Source organism: Carassius auratus, unplaced genomic scaffold (assembly GCF_003368295.1).
Source record: "Carassius auratus strain Wakin unplaced genomic scaffold, ASM336829v1 scaf_tig00050273, whole genome shotgun sequence".
NCBI lineage: Eukaryota > Metazoa > Chordata > Actinopteri > Cypriniformes > Cyprinidae > Carassius > Carassius auratus.
In genome coordinates this window covers 5089-23808 of record NW_020527146.1, presented here as the reverse complement: position 1 = coordinate 23808, position 18720 = coordinate 5089, and the positions used below count along the sequence as shown (strand labels likewise).

Sequence of the window (18720 nt, the reverse complement as noted above, 5' to 3'; positions counted from 1 at the left end):
AATAATTGTAGTTAAATGCTATTTGTTGCAAATGTATGTTAATACTATTTGCTGCAAATAGTGTCAGATATCTTCACCTCACTATTGTAGCATTATAAAACAGTATGCAATAATAATGAGTGTAAATGATAATGTTATTAAAATGATCAAATGGGACAATTAATCCATCCAGTTAAACAAACTCATTTCAACATACAAACTGACCATCAGTTCAGCTTTCAGTGCTTATTCCTCTTCCTCTCTCCCAGTATTACGTGAAAGATATATTTCTTTGGTTCATGCATTCACCAACTCAAACGTGGCTCATTTTAAAGATAGCAGCTTTCAGTTTGACTCAGAAGCTGAACAAATCTGATACTGGGAGATGGCAGACAGCTTTAACCTTGCACTTTGTTTTAGTTTTTGTTTCATACACAAACATTAAGAGCTGAATAAATACACATCACACAACAATATAAAAATCAGTACTTTAATTCACTTTTACCATGAAATGTAGTTAAACCACACAATCTCACAACATAGTTTTTTCTCTACTTTTAGCCATCTAACAAATTCAGGCAACTAACTTACAAAAAGTATGTTATATTATACAAATAAAGAATATTTTCACACATTAAGAACAGTTAATGTCTTAATAAGGGCCAGTTGAACTATAATATTATATCATATGCAAATGCAGCGTGTGAACTAGGAGGGTCAAACTCTGTTGTGGGACGTCTTTAGAAGAGATTTTATTAGATCAGACACTGAACCGCTGAACAAAAATGACTCACATGTTTGTTTTGTTCTGTTTGAGCTGCAGGAGTCTGATTGGTAAGTTATGTGTGTGTGTGTGGGGTTTAATTTTTTTTATTAAGAATTAGCCTATTCAATCATTATTATAAGATATACTTAATTTAAAATAAGGTTTCCTTTTCTTTTTTCTGTGGAATTTTACTACCCCCCCCCCCCAAAAAAAAAGCTAAAATCTGTGGGAAATAATTTAAATCTCCACAGCAAATGTACATGTCTCTATTTATGTTATCTATTTTTTTTCTTCAAAATGTATTTCTAAAAAAATCAATTGTTAAATACTTTTGCAGTCACCATAAATGTCTAAAAAAGTCATGGAAAGTCAAGACACAAAATGAGTCAAATATTCAGCACAATTAAACTGTAACTTTACACACTGATTTTGCTCTACAGCAGATAACTTAAAAAAAAAATCAAGGTGTGAAATCTATCATTCATGTTCATCAGGTGCTGATTCAGTGACAGTGATGGAGGGAGATTGTCACTTTATACACTGATGTTACTGAGATACCTGAAGACTATGACATAGCCTGGAAATTTGGAACGGAAAGGTCTCTCATAGCTAAAATCAGCACTGAGAAACAAACCTTCTTCACGTTTAACAATACTGAGAGATTCAGAGACAGGCTGAAGCTGGACGATCAAACTGGATCTCTGACCATCACAAACACCAGAACTGAACACACTGGACTCTATGAACAACAGATGAGTGGAGCTAAACTGACATCAAAAACATTCAGTGTTTCTGTCTACGGTGAGTAGAGATCATTTGTTCTACCAGAAAGACTCGGGAGATAAAATGATGTACGAAGCATACTTCTATTGACAACTCAGCAAGCATGATTATAAATTTCTTTGGCGGAAGGCCCCGTCCATGGTTCGTAATCCGAGGGTAGCGAATCTGCATTTCCTGCCTGAAGACGAAGGCAGGGGCGCAGCCGACCCCCCTGGAAGGTAAGGACAGGACCATCCTGGTGGTGGTTGGGAGGGTGGAGGTTGTTATCCCGTCGGCATCTGCGGATTCAAACATGTGTAAGTACGATCTTTTATACCAAAATATAAAGACGTGATTGGATAATGATGAAGGAAATTACTGACGACGTAATTGAGTCTTCCTGGCAGAACTTAGGCTAAAGCTTTCATTTCTGTCTTTTACATATTCTTACTTTATAGTTCGAGGTGACAGATCAAACACTTACTCAACACTGAACTGAAAATAAAATGTTCTAAATAAAGATGTTCTTCATCCTCATCATCTTCAGAGCAGAATTGTTATCCGGTGTGTTTAAGCTCTAGTCTGTTCAGTCAGTGTTTGTTTAGTCTGATAGTTGTGTACGTGTGTCTTCCTTCCTTCCCTTCCAAGTGTGGAGTTACCCTGTGTGTTGAATTTAATAAATGCCAGACATCAGAGGATCAGTTAGAATCTTAGAGTCTTCTCTTCAGTGTCTGTTGTGAGAGAGTTCAAATCAAAGCAGTTTGTGATATCCGGTTCGCGAACGAATCATTCGATGTAACCGGATCTTTTTGAACCAGTTTACCAAATAAAACTGAAACGTTTTAAATGGTTCGCGTCTCCAATAAGCATTAATCCACAAATAAATTAAGCTTTTAACTTTTTTAATGTGGCTGACACTCCCTCTGAGTTCAAACAAACCAATATTCCGGAGTAATTCATGTACTCAAACAGTACACTGACAGAACTGCTGTGAAGAGAACTGAAGATGAACACCGAGACGAGCCAGATAATGAACAAAAGGTTCACCCCTCTGCATGCTCGCGGACTACTCTTCGTCACCCTCCTGGGTGCTCACGGGTTTCTCTTCAACGTCCCGCACCTGGGTCCTCGCGAGTTTCTCTTCAACGTCAAGCTCCTGGGTGCTCGCGAGTTTCTCTTCAACGTCAAGCTCCTGTGTGCTCGCGAGTTTCTCTTCAACGTCAAGCTCCTGCATGCTCATGGGTTTCTCTGGAATGACACGCTCCTGCGTTCTCGCGGGTTTCTCTTCAACGACACCCTCCTCCTGCGTTCTCGCAGGTTTCTCTTCAACGACATGCCCCTGCGTAAGCATAAGATGAATATGTAAATATGTGCTGTGCAATTTTCTCTCAATAGCAGAATAAATAGAAAAAAATAACAGTGCTGAGGATACCCGGGTACGCGACCCATTGCAGGACTCTATTGTTGGGTACCATTTTCCGCTATATGCCTACTTGACTGCTCTGTACCAACCTTAACTTCTATTGTTCAATCTAATACACAACCAAATAATTAACCTTTTATTCCTAATTTGACAAGTTTTATAAGAAGTCCATCCTTCCACAGCATATCATATGCTTTTTCAACGTCAAAGAACACAGCAATTACACTTTCCTTATTAGTTTGTGCTTTCCTTACTCCTGCTTCTAAGCACAAAACAGAAACCATTGTTCCCGACACCCTTACGAAATCCAGAATAATATACTGAAAAGAGACCCTTACTTTCCATATAGTAACTTAACCTATCTGTTACCATCCTTTCCATGATTTTCCCTAATTGTGATGTTAAAGCTATAGGTCTATAACTTGACGGGTCTAAAGCTTTCTTACCAGGTTTGAGTATTGGGACTATCACTGCCTGTTTCCATTCAAGTGGGATTCTACCTTCATTCCATATCATATTGATCAGCCTAAATAAAGCTCTCATATGCCCTAGCATGCTATAACATTTAGCATCTTTCCTTAGTGTTGATTGTCGCGCATTTAGGATAGCCCTTTTTAATTCAAGCATAATAAAAGGCAGGTCCATATCTCCTCCTGGTGCAAATCTACTTTCTTTCATTCCAGGGTTTTCCAACAATGTCTGATTCCTATACTGGTTATCTATTGTGTATACAGTACATTTTGTGCCCTATTGTAGTTAATTAAAGTTTCCAGTGTGTGATGAGCTTTAAGCTAACTAAATGCTTTATTTCTTCTTATTACTGCTATTCTACAGCTCTCATTCCACCACGGCACACTTTTTCCCTGTTTGTTTTCTGTACTTTTTGGAATCGTTTCTTCTGCTGTTTCTATAATGGTTGCAACTACTACACTATTCATCTCCTCCACGTCTGTTATATCTCTACTCAGTATTTCCACACACTTAATCTCACAATTTTTTTTAAATGTCTGCCTTATGTCTAATTTCCACCTTGGTATTTTCACTGCCTCATCCTGGTGTACCTCTATGCCAATCCTAGTTATTTTTGGGTAGTGATCACTACCCACTGTTGACCTACCTTTTACTTCCCACGCACTAATTCCTGCAATTCCAATTGACACTAGTGTTAGATCAATAGCACTTTCTGTATTACTTGTACTATTATACCGTTTGGCCTTTCCATCATTAATACACACCAACTCCTTAACATCTAAAAATTTCTCTACTTACAATCCATTTATATCTGTTTTACTTCCCCACAATGTACTGTGTGCATTAAAGTCTCCACATACCATTATTTTTCCCTGCATCGATCCACAAACTAATTCCAACAGTCAGTATCAGTACTTAATTTATTGCAAGGGTTGTAAAAATACAGACTATTTTTATACTGTTTTGCCCTGACCATACTTCAATTACAACAGATTCATGCTCTTTTCCTTCACTAATAACATTATATCTTACCCCACTTTTAACAAAAGTTGCTACACCTCCACCTTTTCCTGCTTCTCTATCTCTCCTGAAGTATATCCGTACAAAACAATGTCCAATTGTGGTTGTAACCATGTTCCTTGCACACATATTACACGAGGTCTATCTGCTAAATCTGAGACAAAACTATTGACTTCCTGTCCATTTGCTATAAGGCTTCTGGAGTTCCATTGCAATAAAGTTAATACAGAGAGCCACCAACCCATGTCTGCGAGCTTGTACTTCCTGCCACTGTCATTTCTTCCACTACCTCACAGCTAAGCCCTTTTACTTCTAGATTTTTTTTTTTTTGCTGATTTAACTATTATTTTGATCTTTTCTGTTTTCCTGTCTGCCTGTGCAGAGCAGTTTATCACCTCAACCATAAACAAGACAAATTCATTTTTGCCCATAACTAACAAATCCTCCTTTGCCTCAATTGTCTCACACTTCCCACAAGACCCACTTTTATGTTCTTTGAGATCTGGTTTTGATCTTTTCCTTTCTTTACAGCTTCTGTATAAGTTATTCCTTGCAGGGATCTCACTTGTTGCACCTCCATTGCCCTCTTGCTAGCTTCACATCCACGGTAGGCTGTACTGTGCTCCCCTCCACAGTTACAGAATTTAAGCTTTACTCCTTCTCCACATTCTCCATACTCATACTCACCTAAACACCTACTGCATCTTTGTTTGCCATATCTTTGGCACTTAAAACATCTCAGTGGGGGAGGGATGTATGGCCTGACTTCGTAGCTCATGTTAACCTATATATACCTTACTTGGAAGTCTTGCTTCATCCAACTTAATTATTAAAGACAGGCTATCACACTTCTCCCCATTTCTGGTTGTTCTTAGGTGTTTTACCTGCAGCACTTTTGCCCCATTACACTGTCTCTGATTTGATCTTCTGTGACATTTACCGGTATTCCTGCGATAACCCCTCGAATCAATGCCTTGTTTCCAGTCAAGATGCACTTTATTCTCTTGCCATCTATTCTGTTCAGTTCTATAGCTTTCTCTTGTGTTTTATTCCTACAAAAATCAGCAGTGCTCCACTTCTTAATACTTTTGCATTTTTAACCTTTAACCATTTTTTATCGACTTTGTTAACTGAATCAGATTCCATTTACCAAACGATGACCCCTCCTGAGATGGTTTCATGATCACTTAATATTCTTCGTCTTGTTGTTTATTTGCTATTGTCTTACTTTGTTCACTATCTGTTTCATCTATATTATGTTACTTTCTCCTTTTTTTCAGTTTTCTTGACCGCATTACATTCCAAACACTCCTATCTATCCTGCCTTCTTCTTCAAATCCCATCTCACTTCCTGTCTCCTCACTTCCTTTCTGCCATCTCCTGCCCAGTCACAGTCTAGCTGTTGCCGACCAACCAGCGTCAAGCCAGGAAAACCGAGTCTCTATTCACATTTTTACTTACGAATGTCTGATTTCAACGGATTGAACAGAATAAATCAGCTGGAAAGACTTCCTTGTCAAATAAGGAGGAGCCCAAGTGCCACACCTACCTATTGCATAATCACTACAGACCAATAGTAGCTCAAAGCAAGCATAAAAAAAAAAAAGAAAAAAAAAAGACATTTGTTTAAAATTACATCACACCAGTTCACTTTAAGTATATTGGGGCCTTAACAGTTCTCAGTTCTGCACATTCATAGGTTTTTACAGACAGACAGATTTTGTACATAGTATCTCACCAGTTCATGATCATTGCGCTGCCTCCTTTTTCCTGTACGAACAATAAATTATACTTTGGTCAATTAGGATAAAAGTATTTTAAAGCCTCTGTTTTTTATTTTATTTTTTACAATAAATCTCATTATTCCAGCTTTTCAAATCAACTGTATCCAATACTTGCCATTTTGTCTTGCTTGATTAGAGCTCCAGCAGTAACAGTAAATGACACCAGCAGCTGCAACCAGCAGAACAGAAACAACAACAGCAGCTACAGCAGCAGATGAACCTGAAACAGCTAAAGAAAGACAGTCATTATTACTAGAGGTGGACTGATAAACAACTTTATTAGTACTTCTGACCAATATTTAGTAGAAAGTTGTATGACATTGATTTATTTGATAAGGTGGCATCTGGTGGGTGTGTAAGGAACATTCAACTGAGACTGCCTTGCTCTCAGTTGTTGAAGCTCTAAGACTGGCAAGAGCAGAATCCAAATCTTCAGTACTTATCCTGCTTGATCTGTCCGCTGCTTTTGACACGGTTAATCACCAGATCCTCCTATCAACCCTACTGGCAAATGGCATCTCTGGAACCACACTTCAATGGTTTGAGTCTTACCTATCAGATAGGTCCTTCAAAGTATCTTGGAGAGGTGAGGTGTCCAAGTCTCAACATCTAACTACTGGGGTGCCTCAGGGCTCAGTTCTTGGACCACTTCTCTTCTCTGTCTACATGGCATCATTAGGTTCTGGCATTCAGAAACATGGCTTTTCATACCACTGCTATGCTGATGACACTCAGCTCTACCTCTCATTCCATCCTGATGATCCAATGGTAACTATTCGCATCTCAGCTTGTCTAACAGACATTTCTTTCTGGATGATGGACCATCACCTTCAACTCAACCTTGCCAAGACAGAACTGCTTTTGATTCCAGCAAACCCATCGTTCCATCACAATTTCACCATCAAGTTAGGCACATCAACCATAACTCCTTCAAAATCAGCTAGAAGCCTTGGAGTTCTGATTGATGGTCAGCTGACTTTCTCAGATAACATTGCTGAAACTGTCCGATCCTGCAGATTTGCATGCTGCACAACTCCTTGTTCAAGCTCTTGTTCTGTCCAGGCTGGACTATTGCAATGCCCTCTTGGCAGGTCTTCCAGCCAATTCTATCAAACCTTTACAATTAATTCAGAACGCGGCAGCGAGATTCATTTTTAATGAGCCAAAAAGAATACACGTCACACCTCTGTTTATCAATTTGCACTGGCTTCCAATAGCTGCTCGCATAAAATTCAAGGCATTGAACTACCACTGGCTCTACACCCATTTACCTAAATTTGTTACTTCAGACTTATGTGCCTCTAGAAGCTTGCGTTCTGCAAGTCAACATCGCTTGATTGTGCCATCCCAAAGAAGCACAAAGTCACTTTTACGGACTTTTAAATTAAATGTTCCCTCCTGGTGGAATGACCTCCATTACTCAATCCGAGCAGCTGAGTCCTTAGCCATCTTCAAGAATCGGCTTAAAACACATCTCTTCCATCTTTATTTGACCCTCTAACTTTAACACTCACTATTCTAATTCTATTCTTTAAAAAATCTAACTACCTTTCTAATCTTTTTGTATTCTATTTTCTTTTCATTTATTATGCAATTGTATATGTATGTGTGTGTGTATGTGTAAAGACCTCTAACTAGCTTGCTCTATTCTTTTATTTTTTATTCTATCTGTTTTCTTTTTATTTATTATATTAGTTAAAATCCCATGCTACGTGTACTGTGTTAACCTAACTGAGACTTGTTATAGCACTTATATATCATTGCTCTTTTTGTTGTTTTTGATTGCTTCCACTGTCTTCATCTGTAAGTCGCTTTGGATAAAAGCGTCTGCTAAATGTTAATGTAAATGTAAGGAACAGCAGATAAAACAGCAACAAGAAACAGCAGAAAAACTGACTAATATTATGATTTTATTTAATAATTTATTTGTTTTGTATTAACAATAGACTTTTACAATTTCAAAATTCATTATCTAAAAGTTTCAAAATGTATGAGGTGACAAAAACTCATGATAGATTAGATTTCAGCTTAATATATGTTGAATCAAAGCTCACTTCTTCAAACAAGCCACAACAAAAACATTTAATGAGACAATTTAAATCTATCTGTTTTCTAAAACTGTTCAAGTGAAAAAGCACTGAATGATTTCATTGATACTCACCAGTGACACTAACGTTGTATGTCTTTATGATGCTGAATCTGCTGCTGATGATCTGTAGTTCATAAAGTCCAGAGTCTGTGTTTGTGATGTTTGTGATGGTCAGAGATCCAGTCTGATGATCCAGCTTCAGTCTGTCTCTGAATCTCTCAGTTCCTTCATTACACTCAACATCTGTGCAGGTCTTATTGGGATCTCCACTGATTTGAGCGATGCGAGTGTCATTAAAATACCACATCTGTAAATCATTTGGGTTTTTTACTGCATCAGAATCTAAAGTGACAGATTCTCCCTCCTTCATTGACTTTCTCTTCATTTTATCTCGTTGAGCAGCAGAAACACCTGAAACACAAACCAACAGCTGCTGGAGGATCTTTTGGGGGAAACATCACATAAGATTAAAGAACTGAGTATAATATGTAAGTAATAAAACATGTCCTGAAAACATGACTTCATCTGGGAAGCAACTTTCATTAACATTGTGTGCTATTAAAGAGATTTGAAACTAAATACTTTGCACTCTGGATTCCTGGTGGGAGAGGAACACATACAGACTGTGAAATAAGAGACGTATTTAAAGAGATGATCAGTAGATGGTAAATGAAAAATATATAAATAACAAATAAAATAAAATAAAATCTTGTAACTCATACTGAAATAAATTCAAATTTCGGTAAATTACACTTTAACAGTAATGTGGTTTTAAGTAAATCATCTATATGCTGTATATAAATAAAAAAAATAAAATCACATCTAAATGTCACTGCAAAATGATAAATAAGAATATATTAATGACGTGACATATAAGAGTAATTTTTAAACATGACTCACCATGAACAGCAACACTAAAGATATTTTCACTGTCCATGTTGCTGCTATGTATCAGTAATTTATATTCTCCAGAGTCTGTGTTTGTGATGTTTGTGATGGTCAGAGATCCAGTCTGATGATCCAGCTTCAGTCTGTCTCTGAATCTCTCATCACACTGATCATCTGTACAGATCTTACTCTGATCTCCAGTGATTTCAGCGATGAGAATGTCATTAAAATACCATTTGATTCTCTCTTGTTGGTTTGTCTTAACATCAGTGTATAGAGTGACTGAATCTCCCTCCATCGCTGACACTTCATCAATATCAACACCAGATGCTCCTGCAGAAGAAATTAATTACTATTTTTAACCAATTCACCATTTCTTCCACATGAATGAAGATTCTTTGAAATAAAACTGCTCTGTTCCACCGCAGTTGACACCATTAATGTAAATCTTTGCCTTGATTAGAATACTACAGTAAAATAACACACAGTGGCGTACCGCACATCTTAAGTCCCCCGGCAAAGAACGAGATGGGGCCCCTCCCACCAGCAGTGATGTCATGTACAAAGTTATTGTGCACTTGCTGCAAGTATACTATTGAGCCCGTCTCTCCCATTTATATACTGGCTGATTAATCAGTCATGAATGTGGTGAATTATCATTGCATTGATGCATTTCATGTAGGCTAATGGCCAACATGTTTTAGTTAAAACACGGTACTACACAAGACTCGCTAACTGTAAAAAAAGAAATAAATAAATAAAAAACGATACAAGCAAAATTCATGTCTTTCAGTATATGAACGGCAAATTCGTCAGTGAACTGTTCAAGCGTTTGCCGTTGAAACAGTGAAGCGCAGCTGTGGATCAGGGCACAAAAACATAAATATATTTCACAGATTAACAAAACAAAAGGAAAAAAAAAAGTGCTGAGTTTCAATTCATTTTGACGCGATCTAACATTCATTATGAGGCGGAAAGCCGCTCCCTATTTTGTAAAAGTTTACAGTTATCATTCTTTATTATTATTATCATCATCATTTTTATTTTGCCAAGTCTTTACAGTGATGAATGATGTCTTGCTTGTATGACCAACGAGTGTTGGTATCTGACTACTGTATATTACGAATAACAGTTGGGAAAACAATGCAGTGATCGCACTGGCGCCTCATGTGCTCACACAACATTTGTGCTATCTTGACATCTCAGCCTGTTTATTATCAAAACAAAACACATACAAAGAAACATATAAAAGTTACAATGCTCAATTGAAATAGTCTGTTGTTGCATTCAGCATGACCAGAGCATCACTGTGTGCTGTTATAGCCTTTGTAGAGGACAGGTTGTGTTGCGAATATGGAAGCCTTTGGATTTGTGCCGAACGAGAGGTAGCCTTTAGTTTCCCTTTAAATTAATTTGTATAAAAATAAAACATTTTAATTCATAAAAGTAAATCATGAGAACATGAACTCCCGCAGTGTTGCCAACTTCTTTCAGTGGAAAGTAGCTAAACCCCGCCTGAAAAGTCGCTAAATGTCGCTAGATGACATCATGCGCTAATTAGCATATTTATGACGTAAGCGCGTCGTATTGTATTTCCTCCCTATGCTCACATGGCCTACTGCATTTTAATTCAGCCAAATTCTCAATAAACTGTTTTTATTACTATATTTTAATGTTTCGTTTTCAGACAATGGAATGAATATTATAATGACTGAAATGTTATTATAATGACTGACTTATATTTGTTATAGTTGTTCACGAAGCTCTTGTATGTCCTGAGTAGTTAAACACAGTTATCCAGCATCTCCTGCATATTTGAACACATTCCAGCAGCAGTGGTGGTCAGTAACAGAGTAGCTTTACTTCATTACTGTACTTACTAATTTTCAAGAATCTGTTTACTGGAGTATTTTTATTTTGAGTAACTTTTACTTTCCACGTTCTCCACATTCTACTAGCTACATTCCAAAGGAGAAGATAGTACTTATTACTTCACTACATTTTATAAAACATATCGTTACTCCTTATAATATATCATTAAATCGGATAGCAAATCGCACCAAACGATTCGTTTACGAATTAGAATGATCCGATTGCAGCTGTTCTAGAGTCGACAACTCACTGATTTAAATGAAACATTTAAGGTGTGAGTCTTCATTGAACTGAATAAGAACCGGAGGATCTTGTGAGCATGTGTGCGACTGATGCTGCTAAAAGTTATTAATGTCGAATTTTAGGATTAACTAGAATTAAAAGTTAGTGAACTAACTTTGATGTTGGCTTGGCCATGGGGCAAAAGAACCACAGTACTTGTGTGCCCAACATTCTTGAGCTGCCCCGCTGCAAAAAAATTAATAAATAAAAAAATAAAAAACCTGTAATATTTTTTTTCCATGGTCCCTTGCTGTTTTCTTTTTAATAAAAAGCCTAGGCTATGATAATAGCTACGGCAGGGTTGTCTAGCTGGATGCGAAATAAGTCATGCCTATTTTTCTCATGTTTGCCATTTCACAGTCCTGTCACCGTCGCATTGTGGGCAACGACACACAAGATAACTGAAACAATGCAGTTTAAATCAAGGTGATCATAAGGGGTCCAAGCACAATGGTTTGTATAGATGATGCAGTTACACAATGGACATGTATCTTTTCAAGTATGAGTCCTTTTGTGAGTACTATTATATGCACAACATGAAAATAGATAACTATCATAGTGTCCCTTCTTCACTTTTTCAGTAATGTGTGATAACTTGATAAAAATAATTAGTATTATATACTTCATAACTACTATATTGGGTTTTATGAAAGTTTATAAAACAATTATGAATATTTTTTATGACTTTTTTATTTATGCACATAAATGAAACATTTTCAAGTCTTTGAACAGATGAGGTGTGCTATATCTTTTCTTACTGATTGGACTTACAGTTTTCATAAAAATAAATATTAAAAATCATAAAAATCCCTTAGACTTTAATTGACAGGATGTTCAGATGAGCCAAGCTCCAAATCCCATTAGACTCAATCAAACTTCAATCAAACTTTGCTTCTATGAACTATTTCTAATCAATTTAAACTCATTCAAACTCATGTAATATTTCAAATGTATTTATGTGCATAAATAAAACATTTATAAATATTCATTTTTTTAATAAACTTCAATAAGGCCCAATATAGTTATAATGCAAAAACTACAATCTCCTAAATACCATTCAATTTGATCTTATTTTAATAGTACTGACAACTGACAACATATTTCTCAAGTTATCACACATTACTGAAAATTAGGTGTTAAATCGGAAGGATTTAAACTTAAAAAAAATGAATTAGTTATAGTGTATGCGGTTTTCTTTAATTTGTTAAATCTGGTTAATGAATATGCAAATTTAGTCTTAAGTTTCTTGGATAAATGTTTTGTTTTAGAGGGTAAGTGTGAAGTAGCTGTAGGAGGAAGAGAGGTATTTACAAAAGGTATGTTGATGAAAGTATATATAGATGGAGGACACTTTCCAAGAAGAGGGACACACAGAATGATTCACTGGAAAATACATTATGTGAAGAAAGACTAGTGCAAGTGCAGATATTGTGGGATTAAGTAAGTAGATGAATGTATATGGCAAGTATTTTGTATTAATTACATTATTACATGATTTCTTGTTTGACTATTAATCAAGTTATGGCAAGAGTGAAATGTGTAACCTTATGTGCGCTTATGAGATATTAAAGAATCCTGTTCTACCCTGTATTTATTTTCCTCAAAATTAATGTCCACATATTACGTGTGTGTATCCAAATGTAATGATAAGACACTCGCCAGTGCTAGAAAGCCTTGAATTTGAAGTTCTCTGTGTATGTGTCTGTACAGGAGAAGGTCAGACAGTCCCAGGACAAACGATCAACTGCCAGTGTCCAGCGTATCAGATATACGTCTTTGGAGAGTTTATCTAGGTTTTGGAACCAATCATAATTTTGTTGACTTATGTACTGACACAATTAGTATCCTCTGTCAGGGTATAACTGTGGTTGATTTTGAGTTGTACGGGGGGCGGCCTACTAACTCCGTCGAGAGTATTGAAGCTGACTTCTGCTGATGAAATTGCAAACTATTTTCTTCAAGTAAAATTATTATTATTTAATGAACTTATCTCTGACTCCTGGTCTTCATTGCCAAATATCAAACAAAATATTTAAGTTTGTTTTTGTTAATTTAAAATAGCACTGCATAGTCTTCACTGTAAAATAAAATACACAATCAAACCAAAATGTATCCAGACACCTTCAACATTTCTCATATTATCACAGTTTATTTGCTGTAGTTTAGAATTTGGTAATAAAATATGACAATAACTCAGAACAAATTCATCTTGATAATTTCGGATAACTTTGATGAAAAGATATGTAATGGAATCAACCAAAACTTCAGACAACTATCAGTATGACAATATTTACACAACTATCAATACTTTGTTGAACAGTTACCGAGCAAGCAATGCTTAATTTTGTTCAGTCTGTGGTGTGAAAAGGTTGCATTAGCAATTAAAGAAAGAAACACTTAAGCAAAACATGGGCAGGTCCTTAATTATTTTTTTTTTTTAAATCAATTTCAGTGGTAGCCTACAGTATGAAGAATTTTTGGGTATAATATTTCACAAATCACTATTTTGCCATACTCACTTACATAAATGAACTAGCGGCCTGCACCCACTAGTAAAACAATTCTATCTGATTTTTGGATTGACTTTGGATAAATTCTTCTACTACAAGGTAATTCAATCAAGAGCAGTGAGTGATTTACTTTCATACATTAAAGACACTGACAGCAGAGCTAGTAAATTAGACGCGGTCCCTTTAAGAGACAAACGCATCCATTATAATGATACACATCCGATTTTTTTGCAACTCTTTACTTTCACTTGAGACATAACCACATACTTTTTCGAACACACTTTCCAAGACGGGTATTTCGACATATTTTGTATGTATTTGTTGTCAGTACAAAAGCAAGAAGACTTTGAGACGCGTCTCTGCTTGCTCCCTGAACACCAGAACACTGCGTTGCTGAATTGAGCTCTTTCGCTTTTCGCTCTTTTTTTTTCTGTTTATTTAAACTGCGATTTGTATTTGTTCGTTCAGGTGCAGGAGGACGTGAACGTCCTGAACGAGAGCTCGGTTCAGTGTTGCTGTCCGTGAGACGCGGCTCTCTCTCACACACCGAACACAGCGCGAGTCACCAGCTGCTCAGTTCAGCTTTCCCGCAGCGCGGGGTTGAAGCCAACTTGATGTGTTGAATGCTCGGAGCATGTTATAAAACGTATTCTTAAAATACACATTTCTGTTTTAATAAATGCTCATATTAAATCATAGCATAACACACAAGTAGGTACAAAAATAATCAGTGATGCATATGCGACCATTTTGGTCGCAGTGTTCCTGCTTTACCATGCAGCGCTGAGCAATCACTCATTTATATAAACACTCATTTTCATGTGTATAATATATTCTTATATTATTCTGTTTTAATGTGAAAGGCTGTAAATTCTCTGTGGACTTCAAGTGTTCAGAGAAATACATCGCGAGCTCGCGGACAGTTGGCTGCCGCGAATATATCATGTTATTACTTTAAACAGTTCAGGAACATCTGAATTTAGCTCTTGGTGTGGTCTAACGGGTAGGTTGCGTGCGATCGCCGTAAAAATATTTTTAAAAGGTCTTAAATAAGAATAAATTTGCTCGTTGTGAGCTCAGTGGAGAAAGCTAACCAGCAGTGATTCTTGTCTAGTATTTCTGACTCCTCTCTGCCCAGAACTTAATTATTAATGAGCCCTAACCCCTGTAATAATCAGATATGTTGGTTTAGCTTGTCAGTTTGAAGGAAATTGTATTATTTACTTTATTTTTAACCGATTTTAAAGTGAAACCAAGCCAGACTCCTCCTCCTGTCACGGGTATTGCAACAGTAGGACCGCGATTTTTCTCAGACAATGGTTGCCAATGGTCGGCTCGGTGTTCATCTTCAGTTCTCTCTTCACAGCAGCTCAGTCAGTGTACTGTTTGAGTCAATGAATTACTCCGGGATATTGGTTTGTTTGAACTTAGAGGGAGTATCAGCCACATTAAAAAGTTAACAGCTTAAGTTATTTGTGGATTAATGTGTATTGGAGATGCGAACCGTTTAAAACGATTCAGTTCGATTTGGTGAACTGAATGATTCCTTCGCGAACCGGATATCCAGCTGCTTTGATTTTAACTCTCTCTCACACAGACACGAAAGAGAAGACAATGCTGAATAAAGTCGTTGTTTTTGCTATTTTTGGACCAAAATGTATTTTCAATGCTTCAAAAAATTCCAACGGACCCTCTGATGTCACATGGACTACTTTGATGATGTTTTTCTTATCTTTCTGGACATGGACAGTATACCGTACACACAGCTTCAATGGAGGGACTGAGAGCTCTCGGACTAAATCCAAAATATCTTAAACTGTGTTTTAAAGATAAAAGGAGGCCTTACATGTTTGGAACAGCATAAGGGTGAGTTATTAATGACATAATTTTCATTTCATTTTGGGTGAACTAACCCTTTAAGTTATTTTGCATAAAAAAATCGAGTATTTTTGTACTTTCACTTGAGTAAAATTGAAAAAGGAGTACTTTTACTGGAGTAATATTTCATGTATCTGTACTTTTACTCAACTTGATTTGTGTACTATGTCCTCCACTGTGCAGCAATGACTGTATGATTTTAAAATCCATCTTCATACTGAAGACAATTGAAGGACTCACAGACAAATATTACAGATTCAGTGAAAACATTCAGTAGGCTAATACTGACAAAAAATCACAACTATATAAAGTGGCATTCTCCAATATGGTCATGGTTTTCAGCTACTGTAGCTTCATCACAGAGCCTTATTTTTTACTCAGGCTGTTTATTGCGGATTTTGCTCTGCTGCTGATGAGTGACGCGATGATCATTATGCGGAGCAATATAGGCTTCTTCATCGATCTGTCTAGTATTTACAGAACACAGAATACTGCCAATACAGAAGAACAATAGTGTTCCTGCATGATGGGCTCGTCATTGGCACAGTAGTCCGTTATGCCAGATAAACTCAGCCCTGACGCAGACGTAGACCACATCTTTTGTTGTGCACACGAGCATCCTACGCATGGTAGCCTACTGTTTTGAATGAAAACACGGCTTTAACCGCAAATTTTCGGATAACACATGTAACACAAGTCGTCAGAACACTGGAAGAGAGAGAAAAGCCTAAATATCTTACCATGGCCGAGAAAACACCAGAATAATAAAGGCGAAACAAAGAGAAGCTTCATTTTTTCCAGGTTTAAAAAAAATAAATAAACCATATTTTGATACATAATAGCGCAATGTTGTTTCTCTACATTAAACCCGAAGCCAATTGTGCAGTCGTATTATTATTATGGTTTTACGGTGTTTGGCTTTCAGCTTATTAGAGCATTGCCAGCAGTGAAAAGTGAAAATGTTATTTGGTAGGCTCCTTACGCACCGCAGCGCGATGACGTGAGACGTGCCGCACGACCAGTGCTGTTTAAATGCTGCTTGATGGTGATAGTAGCCTACAACATAAACACTGTTGGGTTCGATCGTCTAAATTTGAAGGCTTTTGAGCAGAAACGTTATGAATATAGTTAACTATATTATACTGTAGTTTGACCTGAAATTAATATCACGTGAAACTTTGTTATTTATTTGTTTGTTATTACGTGAAACCGTGTGATCGATATGTAACAACATGACCTCATATTTGAATTTAAAGAACATACATGTAAAACTGCATCATTGCAGGAAAGAATAGATTTGACATTTTAGATGCATTTTTATTTATGTTGTGTTAAATAATTTTTTTTTTAACGAAGCTGCAGAGCATGGTCATATAAAATCAGGGTATCTTCCGTCCATTTCAAATCCGTTTCAAATTAAAAAACAGAAAACGAAAAACTCAAGAGGATTCAAGTGAGAGAACATGAATTAAATAACGAGAAATGGAAAAATGGCTCGCTTATTCGTTATTCCATCTAGGTTAACAAACGGAAAATGAGTTTTTGACTTGATTTCTCATTTTGTCGTTTTGGGTTAAAGTACACATGAAATCAAAATGACTATATTTACTTTGTTCGCCTAAATTGATCGTTTTGTGCTGAACAATTCATCCATGCGAGTCAATCCACACAAAAAAATTTTTTGGCTTCATAATCTTTAATCAAAATCTGAAAATGCCCCTCCCCTCTGCAGACCTTCACTGATGACGTAGGCTTGAGGAATTGGGCGTCTGCTTAATCCGTAATCACGCCCCTCCAACTGACAGTAGACAGGCTGCCTGTGTGTTTGCGAGCATTGACAGCGCGTGAAAGGAGAGATGCCGAGGAGGTGAATTTTTGGTTGTGGAACTCACGGAACACTTTTCCCTTTCCCTGAAATTCCCTCGTTACGGTCCAGATGGATCGATTTTATTACATTTCGAGGAAGGAGGGATAACAGAGTGTTCACGGATGTGCTCGAAGCACTTCACGCGCGAATACTCCAAAAAGTAGAACTGAACACGTAATGGGGTTCTTGAAATATCTGTCATTAACAGACAACGCTGTCCCGTCAGTGTACACCGTTGGTACCTCACAAAGTTTGACGACGGTGAGTTGAAATGAACCATGTCTCATGCAATTGAACACACCTACTTATCAAGATCCAATCAGGTGCTAGTTGGAAAATAAGCCACGCCCACTATTTTCCTCATTTATTATTCCGTTTCTCTCGGAAATACGTCACTACACTGGAGAAAAGCCGTTTGCAACTTCCTTTTCACGGGGACTTTAAAAAACGGCTTATGGCTTCAATATTTCATTCGCACTTGTGGGCGGAGCTGAAACGCTCCTTTCATCTGATTGGTCGGATCGCTCCGCCTTCAACTCGAGCTTACATTCTTTCAGAATAAGAGTCTTATATGAGTAGTGTCTGAAACCACCGCTCACTGTTAATTAACATAATATTTGAGTCAGATGTTGCTGCGCACATAATTCGTGCTGCTGTGACTTGCAAGTCACGCCTTTAAATTATTTCTAGGTTATAGTATTGTATGAATATTGTCCCACTGTAAATACAGTGCAAATAGTTTTGTCTCCTTGGATAAAAGTGGAGTGGAAATAAAAATCAATAATAGACTGAACAGTTCCATAATAATATGTCTGTAACATTTACCACTCTCATCTTTTAAGTCAAAAGGCACTAGGTAGGTGTGTGTGACATTAATAATTAATTGGGAAAATTACTATAGTTAAATTTATGAAATAAATTAGTAATATTTGTTTTATTCCATACTAAATTGAATGGTTTTTCTTTTAGTCTTCTTTGTTGGCCTTGAGAAAGCCAACATATATTTGAACATTATTATGATTTATTATGAGAGTAATTGACAACGACTAAAATTTTAATGTTTCACCAAATTTCCTTCTCAAAAAATCCTAGTGACTTTCATTATCTGAGCAATGAAGGTCTTACACTT

General features: G+C 36.8%; 1 protein-coding gene across 2 annotated transcripts; it reads right to left on the bottom strand.

The window, feature by feature from the left end:
• Nucleotides 1-1755: 1755 nt before the first annotated feature.
• Nucleotides 1756-16702, bottom strand: LOC113089564 (uncharacterized). Of its 2 annotated transcripts, XM_026256047.1 has the most exons (8): nucleotides 16465-16702; nucleotides 9195-9515; nucleotides 8367-8705; nucleotides 6321-6434; nucleotides 6160-6191; nucleotides 2811-2846; nucleotides 2555-2771; nucleotides 1756-1806 (listed from the first exon to the last, which is right to left on the bottom strand). In XM_026256047.1, the coding sequence occupies exons 1-7, from the start codon at nucleotides 16559-16561 to the stop codon at nucleotides 2574-2576; spliced, it is 1137 nt and encodes a 378-aa protein (XP_026111832.1). In that variant the 5' UTR covers nucleotides 16562-16702; the 3' UTR covers nucleotides 1756-1806; nucleotides 2555-2573. The 2 variants fall into 2 exon arrangements, with proteins under 2 accessions (XP_026111832.1, XP_026111831.1); XM_026256046.1 differs by having other exon boundaries at nucleotides 2555-2846.
• Between the last annotated feature and the right edge of the window lie 2018 nt (nucleotides 16703-18720).

What these genes read in the sequence shown, in the direction of transcription:
- LOC113089564 (XM_026256046.1), bottom strand. Translation starts at nt 16,561, where the DNA reads ATGTATCAAAATATGGTTTATTTATTTTTTTTAAACCTGGAAAAAATG. An exon ending in CTTTAGTGTTGCTGTTCATG is followed by an intron (nt 8,706 to 9,194) that starts GTGAGTCATGTT and finishes TTTGTGTTTCAG; the next exon opens with GTGTTTCTGCTGCTCAACGA. An exon ending in AGCGCAATGATCATGAACTG is followed by an intron (nt 2,847 to 6,159) that starts GTGAGATACTAT and finishes ATGCTTACGCAG; the next exon opens with GGGCATGTCGTTGAAGAGAA.